Here is a 27,345-nt window from a genome sequence, read left to right as displayed (position 1 = left end):
TGTGGGTGTTCCCTGAACCATTTCAACTCCTTGCCTTTAAGATGAGTCTCCAATAATCCCACTTCCTTATGAATATAGCACTTTGCTAAAATCTTGAATGGCTTTATATACTCACTCAGACTGAAGTACATGTTAAGAAGTTGTAGAGCTTCGGTTTCCCCATTAGAATCATGCAATCAAGATCAAGTTGAACCAAATTATACAAAGTTGCACCTTTTAGTTTCAAAAATTTCTAAGTTGGAAAAGCAGCATAGTTATACCTAATTATTCATTGTTTTATCTATTAGTTTCAAATAATTCTAAGTTATAAAAACAAAAGCACCATAGTCATACCTTATTCATTTCGGAAAAAAAAAAAAAGGTAGTAAGAGGTAAATCCTTTTCGGCCCAATAAGAGAACGATGGCCCATGTCTCCTTTTTGTCGTTTTGTTATTACAAGTAGAGAAAAATTCCCAAAAGCGAGAGATTTGGAAAACCCTAATCAAAGTAAAGCAAAGCAATGTCAGATCCTTACGAGAGAGTGAATGGTGGAAGATTGGCGTTCAAAGGAGGAGATCTAGCCACAAGGAAATCGATCGAAAAGAAGAATAAGAAGAAGCTGAAGAAGAAGAAAGAAAAGCTCGACGGAGAAGTGAAGATGGCTCCCGACGGCTCAGCCTCTTCCGCCGCTGCCGTTGTAGATGATGATATTTACTCAATTGATGCGGCGAAGAAGAAGAAGTACGATGACCTATTTCCTGTGGAGGCGAAGAAATTCGGTTACATTCCGAAATCGAATTTCGAATCCATGGAAGATGCTCTTGACGATCGCGTCAAGAAGAAAGCTGATCGTTATTGTAAATAAACTCTCTTTTTGACTATAGTATTTGTTGCTTTTAGAGTGATTATGCAACAAAGTACTGATGCTATGTCAAGATGTTGCATCTCTCAATCTCATTGTACTTCTTAGTGCCTAAACCTCTCGTGTTTCACAATTTCAATAACTAATGATCGGGTAAAAATGACCAGAATCAAAAGGTCAAAAATTATTACTGGTCCAATATGTATTTCATGTTTGATGATACATTCAAAAATGCCTATCAGAAACATAAACACCAGTAGTAAAAGAAAAAATACTGCAACTTTATTAATAGAGAGAGTAAAGAGATTATTTGGGCAATATCCACACTACATGAAAAAAAAAAAAAAACAATCTCGTTTATTTTAGAAGATCGAAACTGATATTAGTTGTGGCCATGGTACTAAACACACAGCATCTACTTCCACCAGCAAGAAAATCTTTGGATCATATTTTTCTTCGAACCAGACCTTTGAAAAAGTCAAAACTGTAATTGAAAAATAACACTTTGTATTAGAATTAACAATGTAATGTAATGTTAAATCGATTTAACTCATAAAAAAAAAAAAAAGAATTACCTGTTGCCATCAGGGTGAAGCTCATACATTTGATTGTCATCTCCAATAGCCAGTAAATATCCTGAAGATGCCAAACCCTGCAAATTTTAAAGGAGAAGCAAAAGAAGATCAAAGCACCATATTACAATCACCGGATCCCGCAATTGTAGCATAGATTTATTCAATATCTAGATTTTTTCAATGAATTGGTTTTGCATCAGAATGCAAATACCAAATAGGACAGTATATGGTGCATTTGCATCAGGATGATGCACCTTGTATATAACCAAGGAAAATAAAAAAAAGAATCCTACCTGGATAGTCACAACATTTTGAACAACTTGGTCCTCTACTTTTTCTTCAACAGTCACTCTTTGCTCACTGCAAATTTGTAATTAAATGGTAAAGTTTGTATCCTTAAACCTCAATATAAATGTATTAAGAAATTTTGATACAGCCACGAGTCAATAAAAAAAAAGCTACATTAGTAATTCGCAAGAAACAGAGTCTTCTTCTTAACTTAATAGATGTTAGTTTATAGCAAGAAAATACCATTGTAAACATTAAATAAATATAAGATCATTTTCGCCAAGTCAACATGTTATAATTACAATGGGATAGGCATAAAAATAAAACCAGTTCAAATTTAAATAACAGAAACCTTTTCAATGATATAAAATGCAATCAAAGACATAACCTTCACCTGTGTAACCATGTTCTGTAGTAAAGCTCCTCCAGAGATTTAAAACCTGTAAAGTGCAATGGGATGAGAGAGACTGATTATATGGGATCAAAACTAGATAATAAGATTACCATTTCTCTTACTCTCATCTCATCTAAATAATTAAATCAACAAGATACTTCAAAAGTAACAAACAAAACAGTCTCCGGGAGCAGAGGTTTACATTACCTTGGTCCATGAATAGATCAAAGAATTTTTCAAATTTATGAAAGAAGGCACCAAGGATTTCCTCTCTTTTAAGAAGGGTTGATTCAGGAGACATGCCTTTTAGTACTGCATTTAAGCACGTCGTCGGTTGCTCGTTGTCCACATTCAACCCCACACCTGCAAGAAGGTTCAGTTTTGTCATTTTCTCCTAAAACAAAAGGTAGAACAAGTCAAAGCAACAAGACTACGAGCAGTCATAAACTTGTAAAGAGTAATGCTTATTACCAACACTGACATGGAACTTCTTTGATCTATACGTAGAGGTACACAAAATGCCTCCAACCTTAAGACCATTCAAGTAGAGATCATTTGGCCACTTAATTTTAACATCAATGTATGGCAAACCCTGAAATTGATGAACATCAAATAAATTAGCTAATTTCTGATGCAATGGATCAACAACACAACACAACAAAAGGTTCTTTTCAAGAACATACCTTCTTGTCACAAACATCTTTCACTGCCTCAGTTACAGCAAGAGACACCACATACTGTATCAAAGGCACGACTCGACCATCTTCCATTTCTAGAGTAAAAGAATACATAAGACAACCCTTTGGTGATTCCCATACATTCTTTGTTCTACCTGCATATTCATCAATTACACACACAGTTTCAACTCTCAAATCTAAATTCTACTTGCTTACTATACTATCAAATCCAAAAGAACTCTTACCTCGACCTTTAAACTGGATATCTGTGACACAAACTGAACCAACTGGAAGCTCAGAGAAATTTCTGAAAGAAACTAAAAAACAGATCTTTAACACACAAAACGTTACCAACCTTAAAAGAGGAAACCAAAGAGATGGATTGCTTACTGAGAAACAACATCGTGAGTGGAAGACAAGCGCGGAGACCAAATGAGAAACCGCCCAAACCGATGAGTTATAATCGAGTTCATAAAGAGTGAAAGATTGAAAGAACCATCATCTTTAACCAAATTCTTAGCCTCAGATTCTAAAAAGAGTGAAACTTTGGTATTATCCGGGAGTGTAAGTGAGTTCTTGTTCTTCAAACACTTTGCTATCTCAGTTTCCACAGAGGACTTCCCATACAAAACCAAGTTACAAGAAGCATCACTCTCCATTGCTAAATCAAACAAAACAAAAAAAATTGCCAAAAGATTATCAATTGAATCAGTTTCAAACATGAATGAGCAATAAAAGACATCGAACCTGAGGCAGAGACAGAGAAAGATAGACGACGCAGAGGCTTGAGAGAACGCAGGACTAAAATATTCAGTAGATGAAAATTAGATAAAGTTGTTAAACGAACTGCTTCCATTAAAACAAAACTATGAGGTAACCAAATCAATCATCTTGCTATTGGTACAAACTTCAAGTTGCAATTTTTAATTCAGAAAACAAAGATCTTGTCTTAAAATCAGCTAACCTGTTAATCTGAGCAGCAATATGCTCAGAATCAGATGGAGAAGAGGCTGTGGCCAAGTCTGGGCCTGATTTCTTAAGATTTAGTGTAGCCCAATACAGGCCCATTTATACTGAGATTTTGAATAAAAGTCTCTAAAAAGAAAAATGAGGAGAAAGAAAGACTTAAGGGCTAAAGGCTTATAATTTTTTTGCTTTAATCTAAATATGGCCACATTAATTTACATTAGCTCATACTAGTCAAATTTAGAAAAAAAAGACTGAGTGTAATTGAACCCAATAAAGTTCTGACATTATTGGTGGTCTCTTAGTTTTGTTCTTATGAATTGTTTTAATATTAATTTTGAAAAATTTATAGTTGAGAGGTTGTGTAATGGTTTTAAATTTTTTGTGTGTGCAATGATAGAATTTTAAGTTGAGGTTTTTAAAAAAAAAAAAAAAAAAAAATCAATTGCCAATCAAACTGAATTTCACAAGCTTATAGACATGCCTGAGTCATCAAGCCAGCAAATCTACTCTTCAATGCATCAACTTCGAAAGTCCCTTTTCTAGTGTGGCAGAACTCATATCTTTAGATTGACGAGCATGGTGATAAATGAACACGATGTTAGACCTATGGTTAAAGGTTTACCGTATTGTTTGATTGCATACATGAAGAGAAATATAGGGTCTAATAAACATAAAGCGCAAAAACAAAATGGACAAGAAACCTACAAAGAAGTAGCACCTCTCTTGCCAACGATTGAAAATCTACTTCCATCACCCATCTTTTCAATTGATTTACAGAGAACAAAAGGATTGACCAAATCCATATTCATTCTACTTCAACACAAAAACAATTGTTCCAAGTAAACAAGAAACTCAAAAACTTTAAACTTGCTCATTCCAAATGGAGTAATTAGCGATCTTCACATTACCGTGTGAAGGTACCGTTAGAGAAAGACTCTGTGCATCCAAGCTCTCCCAAATTCTTGTACAATGTTTTTTTTGGTCAATGCTATATAAGACAAGAATCCACCTTCTGAGAAAAGCAAACAAGATTAGAAGATTAGCCATATCAATCCTCTCTATTAAATGCAATGGCCAAAAATTCAATTTAATTAGGGGTTTTGATTTTTACTAAGAACCTACTGTTAAGCCCAATCGGTCGGTAATAGAGACTTTAAGTTAAGTAAAAATAGCTTATAAATTTTAATTAATTTTTTAATTTATTTATAATTGATATTATTTATTTTTTGAATAAGTTGGCGATGATCCAAGTTTTTACCACTAAACTAATTCTTTCGGATGAATATAGCAGACGAGTAATCCATTCACTGAATTTTATAATCAGTGTAAAGCTTAACATTAATTCGACTCACCAAATGGGAGTGGTTAAATAAATTATACGTTTGAGGAGATTTAATCTATGGACTAGACCTACAAAATAATTTCTCTACAAATGGGAACCACTAGTCCACTATCATTTGATTAGTTAATTTTTTTTATTTTGTTTCAATGTTTTGTAAAACAATCATTATTCTCTTTTCTTTTCTGTCTTCAAAATAAAGATAGGATAGAAACACGTAAAAGTAATCTTTTTTTTTTTTTTGGATCAATTGCTAATGCATTAATCTATATACTATTAAAAGAGAAGTACAAATGCAAATGGATCGGGTCAAAATCAGAAAATTAACCCAAAATTCTGAAATCGGATATTTGAATTTTTTTGGAATATAATTTCTAATTAATATTTTATAATGAAAAATCTAACTAAAATAAAATATTTATTGAAATCAAATAAAATATGATTGTATTTATGGTAACTAATTATAAAAGCATATTCCGAACAATACTATATATTAATTACGTATAATATATTTGTTCATATATTTTTGGAACTAATTCCATAACAATCAACGTTTTTGTCATTAATTTTGCTTATTTTAGCCAATTAGCATTAATTGAAAGATATCTTACTTGCTTCAAAAGATTTCTAGAAAATTTATCACAACTAACCCATCTATTTTATAAATTAAATAGATATTTTTATTTTGGTCGTGTAAATTAAATAGATATGAAATCCATGTAACTAATTTTAATTTAATTAAATTAAACGAAATTATGGTATTTTCATACTTATAGCTTACCAAAGAAGTTTAATTTTAAAATTATAAAGATTTCTTGAATATGATTTTTAGAATTCTTCAACAAGATGATAAATATTTATTAAATTTTGTGAATCATGAAAAATAATAATTAATTTTTAATCGTTATATTTCACCTTTCAAAGTTTCAATCTCTCATCTAAGAAATAAGATATAGATTCTATTATTCCTATGTCCAAACTCTATTTTGTTGTATGACTAAATAATATTCTCACTAGAGCTGTCAAAGCGAATTGATTCGTCCCGTTAAGCCCGTTTTGTGATAGGCAAAATATATTTTGACATATAGTTAGTTGGTCCACACGACCCGCAGATAGCATATATGAAACACAAATCCGTCCTGCGAATATATGCTGATTTGCGGAGTTATCCGTGGATTTTGTTTAAATAATTTTAAAGTAACGAAAATTTAAAATACTACTAAAATAAATAAATAAAAAAAATTAGAGGAAATAATTTTATATCTCATTATATTTATAAATATTATAATTTCATTTATTAAAAGTTTTTTAAATTACCAAATGTTGAATAAATTATACTTTTATCAATAAATACTAACATGCGGGCTGATCCGCCAACCCGCAGACGAAAACCGATTAAAACCTATGATCCACTGCGAATCAATCTGTGTGGTCCGTTTATTTACGGATTTAATATATTTTTACAAATATGCCCCATAGTGAGATGATTTGGGCTCGACCCACGGTTTTTGACCTATTTTTACTGCTCTAATCCCTATGAATCATCTAATAATTCTAAAACATAAAATTCTATTTTTTTAATCATAATTAATATGATCAGTTTAATTATAAACAATTTAACATTTTCTCTGCAATTCGTTATTATGAATATTTATAAGTACACTATCCGATTCGCTCTACTTAAAACACGCACTATTAAAATCAACGTATGTAAACCAATATTCTCGGAGGTGGGCCGCGGGTTCGATCCTAATTAGACTAATTAGGGTTCAATACAGAATAACAGAGCCTCTTTGGCCAGAGCATCAGCCTGACAATTGAGAGCTCGAGGAATGAAATTAAAAGAGCAAACATCAAATTGGGAAGATAGAGACAGGATATCGTGGAAAATCCCGTGGAGATCCAAATTGAGAGCTTTGACAAGAGTGATCGAGTTTGAAGCGAAGAAGAAGTTAGATGAATCCGATTCCATTGCAACTCTGACCGCAGAGAGAGTTGCGAGGGCTTCGGCCATTAACGGTGAACCGACGTGCTGGAGAGCAGCTAAACCTTCAGCAATAACCCGATTGTTATGATCTTTGAAGATCCACCCCAATCCTGCAGATCCATCAGCTTTCCAAGAGGCATCAGTGAAGATCTTGATAGTATTCAACAAAGGAAGGTTCGGTTTTGACGATTTAGCAACTTTTGGTTTTGATTGGGTTGGTTTTTGTGCTTCCTGCCATTCACGTGCTCTCACAGAGCTTAAAACCACCACATTCGCCGCCAACGATTGGGTTTTGTTAAAGATCAGCTTATTTCGAGCAGTCCAAAGTGCCCAAAAGATCCAAGGAGCAAGCGGACCTGACCCAATACCTGAAGGCGGGAGACCCACAAGTTTATTGGCCAAAGTTAATCCATCCAGGATCGACAAGATGTTTGAAGCATTTATGGTTCTGCAAAAAGGAGCCGCTTCCCAAATCTTTTTAGCAAAGGAGCACTGGAAGAATAGGTGGAGAGTTGTTTCAGATTCTCCATAGTGAGGGCACATCACCATGGGAACAAGTTGTCTCTGCAGAAGATTTTCACCAACAGGTAGGGCATTCTGTGCCATTTTCCACATAAGGAGCTTTACCTTTTGGAAGCATTTTACAGACCAAATACTTTCTCTCCATTTAAAGGCACTGATGTGCGTAGAATTTCACTTCAGAACTTTTACCTGAAAGACTATACGTTAAACTGCAAGTGCACAGTAATCAGGGTAGTATTTAAGGATCGATCCCACAGAGAGTGTAGCTACGGGTTATTGAATTCAAATGAAAAGATCTAGCTAGGACAAAACTAAACTTTGGGGTTTTGGTTTTGGGTTTCCTAATAACTAATGCAATGAAAGTGAATGGATGCGATAGATGAAAGCTAAGTAAACTAATGAAAGCCAAGAAAATATTCGGATGTAAACTGTGAGACTAAGGCGTTGGGCGTTCTGGGGTTTCTCCGGGAATCATGGTTCTCGGCTAACTAGGGTTTAGATCTCTAGGGTTTTTACGTTTTCATTCTAGTTCATAACTACGAAAGGCGAATGAATGAGTTATCCTAGGTTATAGAATAAACTGGCAAATCTCCCTATACTACGTTACTCAACTGACGCAGGTAACGACGCATAGTTCGATGCATTATGGTTGGATTCTCTAAGTACTCTAAGTCATGTTACTCAACTTACGCAGGCAACAACACGAAGGATTGGTAACACTATGTCCGAGATTAGGTTTACCTGATTAGAGCTCCTACCCTCTTGGATCAGCGTTTGGTGATCAATCCAAACACATGCATTAAGTAAAAGATGTCCCAAAAGAATCTAAGTATGAACGAAATTATAGATCTATAAACCTAATATGATTTGAACCATGAATCCCCTTTGATCACCCCATAAAACCCAACAAAGAAAACTACTCGCTCATGATGCTAAGAAACGACATGGAGATGAAGTAGAAAAGCATAATAAACGAATATGAATAAACAAAGGGGGTTCAAAGGAAACTTCTCTAGTGTCACAGAAGATACTTGTCTCCCCAAAAGTCTTGAAAGAAAGAGTAGAAGAAAGAGTAGAAGAGAAAACAATGAAGAATAAAAGAGAGAAAACTTCAAAGGACGACTTCTTCGGGATGCAAGAGCTTCGACAAGGTGGAGCTAGGAGAGCTGAGAGTCTCGTCGATGGAGGCTGTGAGATCTAGGTTTAGGAGGCGGTGAAGAGATGTGAAGAGGCCCTAGGGTTTCTTCAACTTATCTCGGTATTTATAGGCTTCGATTAGGTTAAGGGGCAAAACCATCATTTCCCACGGATTAGGTTAAGTGAGGCGCGAGTTTCTTGGACAGGGTACGACGTGTGATGAACGGGGTGAAGTGTGAGGAGCAGCTCGGACACGGGCACTTATGACCGGGGCCGTCAAGAGGCTCCAGACCTGTCGCAAGCCTGTCTGGCCTGTCCGGGACATGTCTTTACTCTTCAGGGCATAACTTCTGATTGGCTCGTTGAAAAGCTCCGATTCAAATTCGAGGTGAAACTAGACTCTCCTAGGTTTCCACAGCCACATAGATCTCTTGATTTGGTAATCTAGAAGTCCTCGAACGGACGCCATACTTCTGAGGAACAGAAACTGTCTTGAAACGGGATTTGACCGACTTTTACTCCTTTTTGCTTGGAAACACATTATTCATCCTTGAAGCATAAATACTTGAAAACATCCTTGAAATCTCCAATATCTCCTGTTTTCTCCATGGAAAACCTAAATAAAACATAGTAAAAGTGGGCTAAAATACGATGTTATCAGGCATCTGAAGGTCTGGGGAGTGGTGGAGCAGTCTCCAAAGGATCCTCAATACACGCTTCAAAGTATCCAGACTTTTCTGAATACAATCCCGAAGACGTGGGTAACCAAGCCTAGGTATCACTGGCCCGAAGACAATCCCGAAGACGTGTCTCTGCATTTTTAGTTTACGTTTCCTGCAAATAAGGAGTGGAGTTGTTCTTCACTTCTTCCTACTTGTTAGGTTCCACTCATCTATCTTTCCATGATTTCCCTAATTGTAGGAGTGGTGATCACTCCATCGTATTGTTGTTGTTGTTTCCCTATTTAAGAAATAGAAAAGCCAAAAAGAGGCAATATCAATTGCCCAAAAATCTGAGTCTTATCTTCCTTCTTCTACTTTTGCTTCGTTCTTGATACTACGGTTGTGATACGACGAGGTCGCAGCTATCATTCACTAAAATGGAAAATTTTCTTTTTTGTGGGTAAAAATATTAAATTTTGGTCAAGTTTTGTGTTTTTCTTTAATAGATTGTGATTTGAAATAAATTTCCTACCTTAATTAGTTGTTTAAAATTTGTTTCAATAAAGAATTGTGAAATCAAAGATACCTTAATTTGTTGTTGTCAAAGTTTAATTAAATTAATTGTACAATTTCTTGCTGTCACAATTTAATTAAATACTTTATCAAAAAAAAAAGAGATCAAAGATAGATAATATTAAAAAAAAATTACTCCACATATACATAATAATTAAGTTAAGCCTTAATTGACAATGGTTTAGGATCTGTACATAGCCAAAACAATTTTCACAGTCCACTTTCTTTCTTTTTATTTTTTTTCCTCTGAATGATTCATATGATATATAACTTAACATGTTCACAAAACACACAAAAAAGAACGAGGACAATCAACTACAGAAATATCATTAGACCAGGTAATGCATCTATCATCTTCAAAGAGCTTCTGTAGCCAAAAAGGGTAGCCTTGAGCTATATATAATTGTGATCGTTCCTCCCTTGTGACGCTGCTAGCGATTAGGAAGGCACCACAATTTGATTTTCTTTCTTCAGCCTCCACTCTCCAATCCGGAAGAAGGGAAAGAGCATGTCTCAGCTCCTCAGATTGTGACTTAAAATTTGGCCAAGCAGCGGGTCTTAAGATTGCTCCCACCAAAGATTTGGGTTCAATTGCGAAAATCACTCGCAGCACCTGCATGCTTATCATGCTCTCCATAGCCCATAAGCATGCATAAAAAATTTCGATGATTTGTTGACTGTTTTGATTTGTTTGTTTGGTAGTTTCTTAATATATGAGATATGAATTTTAATTTCGAATATTTATTCTATTAAATATCGAGTAGTTATGGTAAATACATAAAATCAGGGCTGTATATTTAATTCTGATTTCCTATTATATTTGTTTTTTAAAAATATTTCTTTATTTAGTTTGTCATCTAAGAAAATAGCCAATCAGAGAAAGACACGTAGTTATTCTCGATCCGAATATGTAAACCGCGATCCGAACGGGCTATATCCAACCCCAAACATAACCCGATTAATTTCTAGTTATAAAAAAATAGAAAAAGATTAAGTCTGTTTGGCAACACCTTCTATAGTAATGGCAAATGTAGAATTTTTTTAAAAATCATATGTTAAAATCTTGTTTGTGCTGCTGTTTTAATATAATAGATTATCTGGATCCGTGCTCGAGGCTATCACAAGAAAACCATATTTAAGTTTCTCCCATATTTGCACAAAAAAAAAAAAAAAAAAGTTTCTCCCATAGACAGGCAATTCCAATATGTCAATGGGCCTATGCTAAACTTGATTGTAAGCATAGTAGTAGAAGGATCAACCTCCACATGAAGATGACGGAAAAGATCAGCCATTAACCCATTAATACTCAAAATTCTGCTCTGTTTTGAAAAAAGAAAACATTTTGTTTATGTAATTTTCAAGAAATGACAATCTCCAAAAAACTTAAAAAATTTGTTCGTTATTCGGTCTCCCAACCACAGTTATTGTGCAACGTCAAACCACTAAGACCAGTCAAATTGTCATACAAAGAAAATCCAAAAGTAGACTCTAACTATCATGGAAATCTTTGGTTTAGTTTAGTTTAGTTTAGTTTTGCTTTCTACGAAATCTTTGGTTTAGTTAAGTTTAGTTTTGGTTTCTACTCACTTAACACATTAAATTGAAGTCTAGTTTTTTTTCTGTTATGTCGTAACGGCTCTACTTATTTTACCTCATTGCTTTTTCAAACACGATTTTCATGTAATATTTCTAGCTAACCTTCCGTCAAAATATTAACCTAATCCTCTAACTTTTTTTTTTTTTGATAAACCAAGAATCCTTAAGTATCATTTGAATTTTAGAGCCAACTAACACTATTGAGAACCCGTTTCCTCTGCTGCTCACATCCACAACAACCCTAATCGAAAAAATTCAGATCAAAGGGTTCTTTACATGTCTTATTAACCTTCACTTATCTCAAAAGATTTGCATGGTTCGGTCTTAACTATCAATGGAAGCATCTATATTTCAAACACTTTATTATTAAGGTATTGGTACAACGAGATTCATGATTACAAGGAAAAAAGAAAGGAAAGAAAAGAAAAATCGCACCATTTAATTATCTCACACATCACACATTTTGTTTCCAATTTCCAAACTTTAAAGTTTCCTCAACCAGAGATATCAATGGACTTGACCTCAGGCTTCTTCTCTGGCACTTTCGGCACCGTAACTGACAAGACACCATCCTCCATAGTGGCCTTCGCTTCCTCCATCTTCGCATTCTCCGGCAACCTAAACCTCCTCATGAACTTCCCACTCGACCTCTCTACACGGTGCCACTTGTCATTCTTCTCTTCATTCTCACTGCTCCTCTCTCCACTTATCTGTAAAATATTGCCATCTTCAACCTCCACCTTCACCTCTTCCTTCTTCAGCCCCGGTAAGTCTGCCTTGAACACGTGCGCCTCAGGTGTCTCCCTCCAATCTACTTTAGCGTTTGTGAACGCTGCCACGTCGTCCTTAGCCGGTGTGTTTGCCAATCCTTGGAATGGATCCCATACGTCAAGTGAAAATGGATCAAACACATTCGTTCGTCGACCTCCAAAAATGCTCGGAATTAGAGACATTTCTTCACTTCCTTTACTCTGCTTTGAGTTTTGCTTCGCTATGAACTCTTTGTTCTTTGTTGATTCAAACACATACGTGCCCTCGCGTATTTATAGGGAGCGAGAAGAAGAATCTTCTGCAAGTATCTTCAAAAATCAAGAATCTTCGTTTCTTTTCTTTATAACGTTCGTATGTAAACGTAACTACTAGAATTCTCAGGTGCTTTCACGAAGTTTCGGTGCTGAGGATTGAGACAACGTGCAATTCATCAAGTAGGTGGGTAAACGCCATGCCGTTTTTGCGTCTATGGGCTTCGTTAATGGGCCTTACTATTGTAGCCCAATATTTTGGCGAAATTGAAAGTGGTTTAGATGAGGCTTAAAATTGCTAATTAAACTTCATCTTTTTTTCAAGGTAAGTTAGTTTAAAATTTTTTTTGTCAACTGTTTAAATATTTTCTTTTTATAGAAAACTTAATCTGAGACCGCCATATGATCTATCGTAAAAAATTTCATTATTTTCTTAATATTTATTCAGTTAAATATAAAAAAAATTAAAATATTTGAAGACTTATTTAATGTATAAATCCATCATAAAAATTATTGTAATTTACATTAAATTTTTAGTGTAAATGAAACTAACATGTTAAAACTTCAAAACGAAGTATAACCATTTAATAGTTTTAAAAAGTCACTTACCAATAAATTTGCATATACAAGTTCAGAGTTTAATTAATCTAAAAAGACATTGGGACTATTAGGTTTATAGATGAGTTAAATCATTAGGCTAATAAATAAGAGAAAAACGTAAAGTATGAAATTATGTCACAAGTCGCCAAAAAAAAACATTAGAACATGCCAAAAAATAAACAACATGTTACATAATTTTAAACTAGGTGATTGCCCGCGCAAATGCGCGGGAATAATGGTGTGTGAATGGTAAAATCATGTGAGATAAGGGGTTGTTTAGGTGTTAGTGTAAGAAAATATGGTAAATTATTTAGGGTTTAGTGTAATAAAATATGGTAAATGTTGAAATTAAAAAATTCAATAATATTATAAATGCTAAGAAAATAATAATAAATCATCTTCTAAACAAAATTGCAAGAAAATAAGAAATCAACGAACATCATCATTCCATGGCATTCTCTTTGCGTGTGACGATATGTACTTGGTCGTTTTCAGGATTCATGACATCCGATTGAGAACACCAGAAACAGTTAACGTTCAGTCGCCAACTTTAGAGTTTTGATTGTGAACGGAAAAATACCAAAAAATAATTACCAACAAAGCATCTCGTCGGTAATATTGACTATTTATTGTCAAACTCATCAATCTGCAAATGATTTATACGTTTATCAAGTTGTCTTTCATCGGATTGCAGAAAACCGTCAATTTTGTATCTTTTGTTTTGTTATCATGGTTATAGCCACACTCATCAATGAGAAAATAATTTTTATGTTTATCAAGAGCTCTTTTATTACGTTGCAGAAACACATCAATTTTTTTTTTATCATGGTTATAGCCAAACTCATCAATCCGCAAATGATATTTACGGTTTTTAAAGGAATTTTTATAACGATGCAGAAAACCGTCAATTTTATCCATTTTCCGTTATAATGGTTATAGCAAAACTCTTCAATTAGAAAATAATTTATACATTTATGAAGAGCTCTTTCATCAGACAGGAGAAAACCGTCAATTCTCATCTCTTTTCTTTTTGTTATCCTGGTTATAGCCAAACTCATCATCAACAAATGATTTCTACATTTATCAAGAGCTTTTTCATGAGACTGCATAAAACCATCATTTTTGCTCTTCTTTTTTTTTCACATGGTTATAAACTCATAAATCAGAAAATAATTTCTACGTTTATCAACAGGTGTTTCATTAGGCTGTAAAAAAATTGTTAGTTTCGCTCGTTTTTTTTGTTATCATGGTTATAGCCTATCTCATCAAGCAGCAAATGATTTCTACGTTTATCAAAAGCTCTTTCATCATGCTGTAGAAACTTACCAATTTTGCTCATTTTTTTGTTATAATGGTTATAGCAAAACTTTTCAATCAGCAAAAGATTTCTACGTTTATCAAGAGCTCTTTCATGAGACTACAAAAAACTGTCAAATCTTCTCCTCTTTTTTTGTTATCATGGTTATAGCCAAACTCATAATCAGCAAATGATTTCTACGTTTGTCAATAGTTTTTTCGTGAGCTTGTAGAAAACCGTCAATTTTGCTCCTTTTTCGTTATCATTGTTATAGCCAAACTCATCAATCATCAAACGATTTCTAGGTTTATAAAGATCTCTTTCATTAGACTGTAGAAAGCCGTCAATTTTGGTTCTCTTATTTTGTTTTCATGGTTATAGCCAAACACATCAATGAGCAATTAATTTCTATGTTTATCAAGTTCTTTTTCATGAGCTTGCAGAAAACCGTCAATTTTGTTCATTATTTTTCGTTATTATAGTTATAGTCAAACTCATCAATCTGCAAATGATTTCTATGTTTATCAAGTTCTCTTTCATCGGATTGCGGAAAGCCGTCAATTTTGTATCACTTGTTTTGTTATCATGGTTATAGCAGCACTCATCAATGAGCAAATAAATTTTACGTTTATCAAGGGCTCTTTCATTACGTTGCAGAAACCCATCAACTTTTTATTTTTTAATCATGGTTATAGCCAAACTCATCAATCAGCAAATAATTTCTACGATTGTCAAAAGTTTATTCGTGAGCCTGTAGAAAACCGTCAATTTTGCTCCTTTTTCGTTATCATTGTTATAGCCAAAATCATCAATCATCAAACAATTTCTAGGTTTATAAAGGTCTTTTTCCTTAGACTATAGAAAGCCGTCAATTCTGGTTCTCTTGTTTTGTTATCATGGTAATAGCCAAACACATCAATGAGCAAATAATTTCTACGTTTATCAAGTTCTTTTTATGAACTTGCAGAAAACCGTCAATTTTGTTCATTGTTTTCGTTATTATATTTATAGTCAAACTCATCAATCTGCAAATGATTTTTATTATTGTCAAGTTCTCTTTCATCGGATTGAAGAAAGCCGTCAATTTTGTCTCTCTTGTTTTGTTATCATGGTTATAGCCACACTTATCAATGAGCAAATAATTTTTACATTTATCAAGGGCTCTTTCATTACGTTGCAGAAACCCATCACCCTTTTTTTTTTAATCATGGTTATAGCAAAACTCATCAATCAGCAAATGATATTTATGGGTATCAAGGGCATTTATAAAGTTGAAGAAAACTGTCAATTTTACCCATTTTCCGTTATAATGGTTATAGTAAAACTCTTCACTTAGCAAATAATTTATACATTTATCAAGAGCTCTTTCATCAAATAGGAGAAAGCCGTCAATTTTGCTTTCTTGTTTTTTGTTATCCTGGTTATAGCCAAACTCACCGTTCAACAAATATTTTCTACGTTTATCAAGAGCTTTTTCATGACGCTGCATAAAATTTTCATTTTTGATCTTCTTGTTTTTTTATCATGGTTATAAACTCATAAATCAGAAAATAATTTCTACGTTTATCAATAGGTGTTTCATTAGGCTATAAAAAAACTGTTAGTTTCGCTCAGTTTTTTTGTTATCATTGTTATAGCCTATCTCATCAAGGAGCAAATGATTTCTACGTTTATCAAGAGCTCTTACATCATCCTGTAAAAACTTATCAATTTTGCTCATTTCCCATTATAATGGGTATAGCAAAACTTTTCAATCAGCAAACGATTTCTACGTTTATCAAGAGCTATTTCATGAGACTACAAAAAACAGTCAAATCTTCTCTTCTTTTTTTGTTATCATGGTTATAGCCAAACTCATCATCAGTAAATGATTTCTACGTTTGTCAATATATTTTTCGTGAGCCTGCAGAAAACCGTCAATTTTGCTCCTTTTTCGTTATCATTGTTATAGTCAAACTCATCAATCAGCAAACGATTTTTAGGTTTATCAAGATATCTTTCATTAAACAATAGAAAGCCGTCAATTCTGGTTCTCTTGTTTTGTTATCATGATTATAGCCAAACACATCAATGAGCAAATAATTTCTACGTTTATAAAGTTCTTTTTTATGAACTTGTAGAAAACCGTCAATTTTGTTCATTGTTTTTGTTATTATAGTTATAGTCAAACTCATCAATCTGCAAATGATTTCTATGTTTATCAACTTCTCTTTCATCGGATTGTAGAAAGCCGTCAATTTTGTCTCTCTTGTTTTGTTATCATGGTTATAGCCACACTTATCAATGAGCAAATAATATTTACGTTTATCAAGGGCTCTTTCATTACAGTGTAGAAACCCATCAACTTTTTTTTTTAATCATGGTTATAGCCAAACTCATCAATCAGCAAATGATATTTATATATATCAAGGGCATTTTTATAAAATTGCAGAAAACTGTCAATTTTACCCATTTTCCGTTATAATTGTTATAGCAAAACTCTTCAATTAGCAAATGATTTATACATTTATCAAGAGTTCTTTCATCAAATAGGAGAAAACCGTCAAATTTGCTCTCTTTTTTTGGTATCCTGGTTATAGCCAAACTCATCATCAACAAACAATTTCTACGTTTATCAAGAGCTTTTTCATGAGGCTGCATAAAACCATCATTTTTGCTCTTCTTGTTTTTTTATCATGGTTATAAACTCCTAAATCAGAAAATAATTTATACGTTTAACAATAGGTGTTTCATTATGCTGTAAAAAAACCGTTAGTTTCGCTCATTTTTTTTGTTATCATGGTTATAGCGAAACTCATGATCAGTAAATGATTTATACGTTTGTCAATAGTTTTTTCGTGATCCTGCAGAAAACCGTCAATTTTGCTCCTTTTTCGTTATAGTTGTTATAGCCAAACTCATCAATCAGCAAACGATTTCTAGGTTTATCAAGATCTCTTTCATTAGACTATAGAAAACCGTTAATTCTTGGTTCTCTTGTTTTGTTATCATGGTTATAGCCAAACACATCAATGAGCAAATAATTTCTACGTTTATCAAGTTCTTTTTCATGAGCTTGCAGAAAACAGTCAATTTTGGTCATTGTTTTTCGTTATTATAGTTATAGTAAAACTCATCAATCTGCAAATGATTTCTATGTTTATCAAGTTCTCTTTCATCGGATTACAGAAAGCCGTCAATTTTGCCTTTCTTGTTTTGTTATCATAGTTATAGCCACACTCATCAATGAGCAAATAATATTTATGTTTATCAAGGGCTCTTTCATTACGTTAAAGAAACCCATCAACATTTTTTTTTATATGATGGTTATAGCCAAACTCATCAATCAGCAAATAATATTTTCGGTTATCAAGGGCATTTTTATAAAGTTGCAGAAAACTGTCAATTTTACCCATTTCCGTTATAATGGTTATAGCAAAACTCTTCAATTAGCAAATAATTTATACATTTATCAAAAGCTCTTTCATCAAATAGGAGAAAACCGTCAATTTTGCTCTTTTGTTTTTTGTTATCCAGGTTATAGCCAAACTCACCATCAACAAATGATTTCTACGTTTATCAAGAGCTTTTTCATGAGGCTGCATAAAACCTTCATTTTTGCTCTTCTTATTTTTTTATCATGGTTATAAACTCATATATCAGAAAATAATTTCTACGTTTATCAACAGGTGCTTCATTAGGCTGTAAAAAAACCGTTAGTTTCGCTCATTTTTTTCTTATCATGGTTATAGCTTATCTCATCAAGCAGCAAATGATTTCAATGTTTATCAAGAGCTCTTACATCATCTTGTAAAAACTTATCAATTTTGCTCATTTTCCGTTATAATGGTTATAGCAAAACTTTTCAATCAGCAAACGATTTCTACGTTTATAAAGAGCTCTTTCATGAGACTACATCAAACCGTCAAATCTTCTCCTCTTTTTTTGTTATCATGGTTATAGCCAAACTCATCATCAGTAAATGATTTCTACGTTTGTCAATAGTTTTTTCGTGAGCCTGTAGAAAACCGTCAATTTTGCTCCTTTTTCGTTATCATTGTTATAGCCAAACTCATCAATCATCAAACGATTTCTAGTTTTATAAAGATCACTTTCATTAGACTATAGAAAGCCGTCAATTCTGGTTCTCTTGTTTTGTTATCATGGTTATATCCAAACACATCAATGAGCAAATAATTTCTACGTTTATCAAGTTCATTTCATGAGCTTGCAGAAAACAGTCAATTTTATTCAATATTTTTCGTTATTATAGCTATAGTCAAACTCATCAATCTGCAAATGATTTCTATATTTATCAAGTTCTCTTTCATCGGATTATAGAAAGCCGTCAATTTTGTCTCTCTTGTTTTGTTATTATGGTTATAGCCACACTCATCAATGAGCAAATAATTTTTACGTTTATCAAGGGCTCTTTCATTACGTTGCAGAAACCCATTAACTTTTTTTTAATCATGGTTATAGCCAAACTCATCAATCAGCAAATGATATTTATGGTTATCAAGGGCATTTTTATGAAGTTGAAGAAAACTGTCAATTTTACCCATTTTCCGTTATAATTGTTATAGCAAAACTCTTCAATTAGCAAATAATTTATACATTTATCAAGAGCTCTTTCATCAAATAGGAGAAAACCGTCAATTTTTCTTTTCTTGTTTTTTGTTATGCTAGTTATAGCCAAACTCACCATCAAAAAAATTTTTCTACGTTTATCAACAGCTTTTTCATGAGGCTGGATAAAACCTTTATTTTTGCTCTTCTTGTTTTTTTATCATGGTTACAAACTCATAAATCAGAAAATAATTTATACGTTTATCAATAGGTGTTTCATTAGGTTGTAAAAAAACCATTAGTTTTGCTCATTTTTTTGTTATCATGGTTATAGCCTATCTCATCAAGCAGCAAATGATTTCTACGTTTATCAAGAGCTCTTACATCATTATATAAAAACTTATCAATTTTGCTCATTTCCCGTTATAATGGTTATAGCAAAACTTTTCAATCAGCAAACGATTTCTACGTTTATCAAGAGCTCTTGCATGAGACTACAGAAAACCGTCAAATCTTCTCCTCTTTTTTTGTTATCATGGTTATAGCTAAACTCATCATCAGTAAATGATTTCTACGTTTGTCAATAGTTTTTTCGTGAGCCTGCAGAAAACTGTCAATTTTGCTCCTTTTTCGTTATCATTGTTATAGCCAAACTCATCAATCAGCAAACGATTTCTAGGTTTATCAAGATCTCTTTCATTAGACAATAGAAAGCAGTCAATTCTGGTTCTCTTGTTTTGTTATCATGGTTATAGTCAAACACATCAATGAGCAAATAATTTATACCTTTATCAAGTTATTTTTTATGAACTTGCAGAAAACCGTCAATTTTATTCATTGTTTTCGTTATTATAGTTATAGTCAAACTCATCAATCTGCAAATGATTTCTATGTTTATCAAGTTCTCTTTCATCGGATTGCAGAAAGCCATCAATTTTGTCTCTCTTGTTTTGTTATCATGGTTATAGCCACACTCATCAGTGAGCAAATAATATTTACGTTTATCAAGGGCTCCTTCATTATGTTAAAGAAACCCATCAACATATTTTTTTTTTTATCATGGTTATAACCAAACTCATCAATCAGCAAATGATATTTACGGTTATCAAGGGTATTTTTATAAAGTTGTAGAAAACTGTCAATTTTACCCATTTTCCGTTATAATGGTTATAGCAAAACTCTTCATTTAGCAAATAATTTATACATTTATCAAGAGCTCTTTCATCAAATATGAGAAAACCGTCAATTTTGCTCTCTTGTTTTTTGTTATCCAGGTTATAGCCAAACTCACCATCAACAAATGATTTCTACGTTTATCAAAAGCTTTTTCATGATGCTGCATAAAACCTTCATTTTTGCTTTTCTTGTTTTTTTTATCATGGTTATAAACTCATAAATTAGAAAATAATTTCTACGTTTATCCATAGGTGCTTCATTAGGTTGTGAAAAAACCGTTAGTTTCGCTCATTTTTTTGTTATCATGGTTATAGCCTATCTCATCAAGCAGCAAATGATTTCTACGTTTATCAAGAGCTATTTCATCATTCTGTAAAAACTTATCAGTTTTGCTAATTTTCCTTTATAATGGTTATAGCAAAACTTTTCAATCAGCAAACGATTTCTACGTTTATCAAGAGCTCTTTCATGGGACTACAGAAAACCGTCAAATCTTCTCCTCTTTTTTTGTTATCATGGTTATAGCCAAACTCATCATCAGTAAATGATTTCTACGTTTGTCAATAGTTTTTTCGTGAGGCTGTAGAAAACCGTCAATTTCGCTCCTTTTTCGTTATCATTGTTATAGCCAAACTCATCAATCATCAAACGATTTCTAGGTTTATAAAGATCACTTTCATTAGACTATAGAAAGCCGTCAATTCTGGTTCTCTTGTTTTGTTATCATGGTTATAGCCAAACACATCAATGAGCAAATAATTTCTACGTTTATCAATAGATGTTTCATTAGGCTGTAAAAAACCGTTAGTTTCGCTCATTTTTTTATTATCATGGTTATAGCCTATCTCATCAAACAGCAAATGATTTCTACGTTTATCAAGAGCTCTTTCATCATTCTGTAAAACTTATCAATTTTGCTCATTTTCCGTTATAATGGTTATAGAAAACTTTTCAATCAGCAAACGATTTCTACGTTTATCAAGAGCTCTTTCATGAGACTATAGAAAACCGTCAAATCTTCTCCTCTTTTTTTGTTATCATGGTTATAGATAAACTCATCAATAAGCAAATGATTTCTACATTTATCAATAGCTCTTTCATCAGGCTGCAGAAAACCGTCGATTTTGCTCTCTTTTATTATTATCATTGTTTATAACCAAACTCATCAATTAGCAAATGATTTCTACATTTCTCAAAACCTCTTTCATCAGGCTGCAGAAAATTGTCTATTTTTCTCTTTTTTTTTTTTTATCAATGTTTTTACCAAACTCATCAATCAGCAAATGATTTATTCGTTTATTAAGAGCTATTTCATTACACAGCAGAAAACTGTCAATTTTACTCTTCTTTTTTTGTTATCATGGCTATTGCCAAACTCATCAATCATTAAATGATTTCTATATTAATAAAGAGCTCTTTCATTAGGCTGCAGAAAATCTTCAATTTTGCTCTTTTTCCGTTATAAAGGTTATAACAAAACTCTTCAATCAACAAATGATTTTTACGTTTATCGAGAGCTTTTTCATCAGACTGTAAAAACCGTCAATTTTGTTCGTTTTTTATCATCATGGTATTAGATCATCTGCAAAAAATTTCTACGTTTATCAAAAGACTTTTCATGAACCTCTAGAAAACTTCCGATTTTGCTCTTTTTTACCATTGTTATAGCTAAACTCATCAATCAGCAAATGATATCTACGTTTATCAAGGTCTCTTTCATCGAATTACAGAAAGCCATCAATTTTGTCTCTCTTGTTGTCTTATCATGGTTATAGCCAAACTCATCAATCAGCGAATGATTTCTACATTTATCAAGAGTTTTTTCATGAAGTTGCAGAAAACAGTCAACTTTTCTCCTCTTGTTTTTTTTAATCATGGTTATAGCCAAACACATAAATCAGAAAATAATTTATACGTTTATCAATATTTCTTTCTTGAGGCTAAAAGAAACAGTCAATTTTGCTCCTTTTTTTTGTAATCAAGGTTATAGCCAACACATCAATCGGCAAATGATTTCTATAATTATCAAGAGCTCTTTCATCAGGCTGTAGAAAAGTGTCTATTTGCTATCTATTATAGCCAAACTCATCAATCAGCAAATGATTTCTACGTTTATCAAGAGCTCTTTCATTAGACAGTAGAAAACTGTCAATTTTGCTCCTATTTTTTTGTTATCATGGCTAAAACCAAACTCATCAATCAGCAAATAATTTCTAAGTTAGTTAATAGCTCTTTCATCAGGCTTCAGAAAACCTTCAATTTTGCTCATTTTCCGTTATAATGGTTATTGCAAAACTCTTCAATCAGCTAATTACTGATTTTTACGTTTATCAAGATCTCTTTCATAAGACTGTAGAAAGCCGTCAATTTTGCTCCTTCTTTGTATTTATCATGGTTATAGCCAAACTCATCATCAGCAAAAGATTTCTATGTTTATCAAGAGCTTTTTCGTGAGCCTACAGAAAACCATCAATCTTGCTCATTCTTTTCGTTATCATTGTTATAGCCCAACTCATCAATCAGCAAATAATTTCTATGTTAATCAAGATCTCTTTCATCGGACTACAAAAAACCGACAATTTTGTCTATGTTGTTCAGTTATTATTGTTATAGCCAAACTCATTAATGAGCAAATAATTTATACGTTTATCAAGAGCTCTTTCATTACACTGTAGAAAACAGTCACTTTTGCTCCTTTTGTTTTGTTACCATGATTATAGCCAAACTCATCAATCAGAAAATGATTTCTACGTTTATCAAGATCTCTTTCATCGAACTGTAGAAAACTGTCAATTTTGCCCATTTTTTTGTTATAATGGTTATAGGAAAACTGTTCAATCGGCAAACGATTTATTTTTTTATCAAGAGCTCTTTCATCAGACTTTAGAAAACCGTCAATTTTGCTCTCTTTTTTCTATCCTGGTTATAGCCAAACTCATCATTAGCAAAATAATCACACGTTTATCTATATAGAAATCATATTCCAAAATAATTCAAAACAAAGCTAAAAAGTGATCTAATTTACATATATGCGGCATGAGCAGTGTTAATAATACAAATCAACTATTAGTTCTGGCAACGCGATCACTAAATTTAAGAAAACGGAAACAATTTAAATGCAAGGAGAAAGTTATATGAACCAAGAACTGGTTCTAGCAACAACCATACGAATCAACTCTTAGTTCTGGCGACTCTTAGTTTTGTTACGTACTTGTTTTCCACAATACCATGCAAAGAGTAGAACCCATAAGAGAGATTTTAGTCACTAATGAGAAGGTAACTGATGAATTAAATAATAAGTTAGCTTTACCATATATGTGATTTCCATCTGCCATTTCTTAATATGTTTTCGTTTAATCAAACTTGAAATCTTAGTTCTCACCTTACGAACATAAAGAGACAAATACAAAAACAAAAAGCGTAACATGATCCAGATTTAGGATACTCACATTTTTTATCATATGTCAAAAAGAGAAAAAATGAAAACCTAATTTTAATATCAAATTAGTTAAAAAATTTAATTAATATCAAATAAGAAATAAAAGAAAGTTTACTTCAATTTTATTTAGATGTTAAGGTTTATGATTTTGAGAAGGAGAAAGAGAAACTCTAGAGCTCTAAAGCGATAGAGCAAAGTTGTTAAGTCTATGAAATAGATCAAAGCAAAAATGGAGATATGAAACACACATGACTAAGGTAAACATATGTATAAACCAAATCATGATGAAACCATACTGTTCTTTGAGAAGTTGAACCAATGCCAATGTTTTGTTAGAGTTTGCTAGTTATAGAGATACCGAATAACAAAGATGAGATGAAACTAAAGCCAAGAAAATAAAGAGTAAGAGATATAAAATACCATTTCTATTTGCATATAATTCTTACTTACGCATAGAATTTGTTTTTTGTTTTATTATAAATCTTGACTTAGTCGTATACATACATTATGTTTAGTTACGTACATATAAATGCAATACTTTGCATGAAAGGGAACCCTTAAAACTACTAAAGGGTAGATAATGATATGAATGATGCCCCTACCACTAACACAAAATAAAATTCCCCAAGTTTTTTTTTCATTTGTCCTTGTTTACCACTCAAAGTCTATCTCCAAAATCGCATTAAGGGTGATTAAGACAAATTATCTCAACTTTTAATCACAATATCCTTTGCCCCAACTTTGAATATGGTGCGTTTCTACTTGTACAATATATAGAGATCGACACAATATTGACTTATATATCCCTAACGATTACACTATACAAAAATCGAATTAGAATTTTAAGAGTAATTTATTATGGGTGATTAAGACAAATTATTGCCTCCTTTGCCCCAACTTTGAATATTGTGCATTTTTACTTGTAAAATATATATCTACTAAATTATACTAAAAATCTTGAAAAATTATGGATAACGATGACCGAGAAAAAAAAGTATGAACTATATGCGTCTATGTTATTCTTTTATACCAAAATTTGTTTAGGTTAGTGAAGCCATTTTTTTTTTTGGTGAGATGGTTGATGAAGTCATTAAAAACAATTTAACATATAATTTTGACTTAGATATACACTTAGGATATGGTTTTAAAAAATCTAGTATATGATATGTAAAAGTTATGCTTCATGTTAGACGATGTTATAATAAGATAACCAACAAATTTTGTATTTTCTATAACAAATAAAAACATCATTTTTCTGTTCATATTTAAAATGAGACTATTAGATAAAAATATTTTATCATCTTTTAGATGAGTTTTTAGGTTGATCCATCCTCTGTAATAAGCTTCAAGAGCTGATGAAGATCATAGTGGTAAAGTTTAACATTTTGTTTGATTCCTTACTTAAATTTTGTTTTGCCAAAATCATTATAAAAATATGAATTGGCTTTAGTTGCGATAAAATATAAAACTCAAAACTCTTTTTGTTACAAATAAAGATAAATCTCACATACCAAAAAGATTTAAGAGGTCAAATATGGATGGATACATATAAAAAACAATTAGAAATTTTGAAATTATTCGATCTCCTTTTCAACAATAAATTTTTTATATTAATCTTATTATTTTAGATACAATTAAACACGAGTAAATAATCATAACAAAAAAAACTTACTTATCTCAAAATATCCGATTGAGACACATATCAATCCGAGTACTTTCGATCGAGGTAGATACCAATCCGGGTACTTTTATATCATATGTATTCATTTAATTTAAATCATACTTTTACTACACAAACTCGGCATGAGCAAATAATTTTTACATTTATCAAGTTCTTTTTCATGAACTTGCAGAAAACCGTCAATTTTGTTCATTGTTTTTTTTTGTTTTTATTGTTACAGCCAAACTCGTCAACCTGCAAACGATTTTTATTTATCAAGTTCTCTCTCATCGGAGCCGTCAATTCTGGTTCTCTTGTTTTGTTATCATGGTTATAGCCACACTCATCAATCAGCAAATAATTTTTACGTTTATCAAAGGCTCTTTCATTACATTGTTGAAACTCATCAACTTCTTTTTTTTTATCATGGTTATAACCAAACTCATCAATCAGCAAATGATATTTACGGTTATCAAGGACATTTTTATAAAGTTGCAAAAAACAGTCAATTTTACCCATTTTTCGTTATAATGGTTATTGCAAAACTCTTCAATTAGCAAATGATTTATACATTTATCAAGAGCTCTTTAATCAAACAGGAGAAAATCGTTAATTTTGCTCTGTTTTTTTTGTTATCCTGGTTATAGCCAAACTCACCTTCAACAAATGATTTCTACGTTTATTAAGAGTTTTTTTATGAGGCTGCATAAAACCATCATTTTTGCTCTTCTTGTTTTTTTTTATCATGGTTATAAACTCATAAATTAGAAAATAATTTCTACGTTTATCAACAGGTGTTTCATTAGGCTATAAAAAAATCGTTAGTTTCGCTCATTTTTTTGTTATCATGGTTATAACTTATCTCATCAAGCAGCAAATGATTTCTATGTTTATCAATAGCTCTTTCATCATGCTATATAAACTTATCAGTTTTACTCATTTTCCGTTATAATGGTTATAGCAAAACTTTTCAATCAGCAAACGATTTCTACGTTTATCAAGAGCTCTTTCATGAGACTACAGAAAACAGTCAAATCTTCTCCTCTTTTTTTGTTATCATGGTTATAGCCAAACTCATCATCAGCAAATGATTTCTACGTTTGTCAATAGTTTTTTCGTAAGCCTGCAGAAAACCGTCAATTTTGCTCCTTTTTTGTTATCATTATTATAGCCAAACTCATCAATCAGCAAACGATTTCTAGGTTTATCAAAATCTCTTTCATTAGACTGTAGAAAGCCGTCAATTTTGGTTCTCTTGTTTTGTTATCATGGTTATAGCCAAACATATCAATGAGAAAATAATTTCTATGTTTATCAAGAGCTCTTTAATCAGGCAACAGAAAACCATCATTTTTTCCATTTTACGTTATCATTGTTATAACCAAACTCATTAATCATCAAATAATTTCTACGTGTGTCAAAAACTCTTTCATTAGGCTGCATAAAACTGTCAATTTTGCACCTTTTTTTTGTTATCATTGTTTTAGCTAAACTCATCAATCAACAAATGATTTGACGTTTATGAAGAGCCCTTCTACATACTGAAGAAAACCGTCTGTTTTACTCTCCTTTTTATCGTGGTTAAACCTAATTAGCAAATGATTACTACGTTTGTGAAGAGCTTTTTTTATGAGGCTGTTAAAAACCATCAATTTTGCACCTGTTATTTTGTTATCATGGATATAGACACACTCATTAGTCAACAAATTATTTCTATGTTTATCAAGAACTCTTTGATTATGCTGTAGAAAACTGTCAAATTTTTTTTTTCTTTATCATTGTTATAGCCAAGCTCTTCAATCAGCAAATGATTTCTGCATTTATCAAGAGCACTTTCATCAGAATGCAGAAAACCTTCAAATTTTCTCATCTTGTTTTGTTATCATGGTTATAGCCAAACTCATCAATCAACAACTCTTTTATGAGTCTGTAGAAAACTGTCAATTTTGTCTCTTTTTTGCGTCTTCATAGTTTTAGCCAAACTCATCCATTAACAAATGATTTCTACGTTTATCAAAAGCTCTTTCATCACTCTGCAAAAA

General features: G+C 32.3%; 3 protein-coding genes across 4 annotated transcripts; 1 reads left to right on the top strand and 2 right to left on the bottom strand.

Annotated features, from left to right (window-relative positions):
- Positions 1–435: 435 nt before the first annotated feature.
- On the top strand, positions 436–1,013 carry LOC9314945. The gene has a single exon (XM_002880654.2). The coding sequence runs from the start codon at positions 501–503 to the stop codon at positions 843–845; it is 345 nt and encodes a 114-aa protein (XP_002880700.1). The 5' UTR covers positions 436–500; the 3' UTR covers positions 846–1,013.
- An 89-nt stretch (positions 1,014–1,102) lies between these two features.
- On the bottom strand, positions 1,103–3,798 carry LOC9314944 (biotin--protein ligase 1, chloroplastic). 2 transcript variants are annotated; one of them, XM_021029421.1, is made up of 10 exons: positions 3,524–3,798; positions 3,167–3,437; positions 3,022–3,083; positions 2,783–2,931; positions 2,571–2,691; positions 2,307–2,462; positions 2,100–2,145; positions 1,711–1,777; positions 1,418–1,494; positions 1,103–1,326 (listed from the first exon to the last, which is right to left on the bottom strand). In XM_021029421.1, exons 1-10 carry the CDS (start codon positions 3,630–3,632, stop codon positions 1,287–1,289), a joined length of 1,098 nt encoding a protein of 365 aa, XP_020885080.1. In that variant the 5' UTR covers positions 3,633–3,798; the 3' UTR covers positions 1,103–1,286. The 2 variants fall into 2 exon arrangements, with proteins under 2 accessions (XP_020885080.1, XP_020885081.1); XM_021029422.1 differs by having other exon boundaries at positions 3,022–3,093; positions 3,524–3,636.
- An 8,094-nt stretch (positions 3,799–11,892) lies between these two features.
- On the bottom strand, positions 11,893–12,585 carry LOC110229220 (17.6 kDa class I heat shock protein 3-like). The gene has a single exon (XM_021028892.1). It carries the CDS (start codon positions 12,512–12,514, stop codon positions 12,056–12,058), a length of 459 nt encoding a protein of 152 aa, XP_020884551.1. The 5' UTR covers positions 12,515–12,585; the 3' UTR covers positions 11,893–12,055.
- Positions 12,586–27,345: the final 14,760 nt, after the last annotated feature.

This window comes from Arabidopsis lyrata, assembly GCF_000004255.2.
Source record: "Arabidopsis lyrata subsp. lyrata unplaced genomic scaffold ARALYscaffold_4, whole genome shotgun sequence".
Taxonomy (NCBI): Eukaryota; Viridiplantae; Streptophyta; class Magnoliopsida; order Brassicales; family Brassicaceae; genus Arabidopsis; species Arabidopsis lyrata.
The sequence above is the reverse complement of the archived record's forward strand: the minus strand, read 5'-3'. Positions and strand labels throughout refer to the sequence as shown.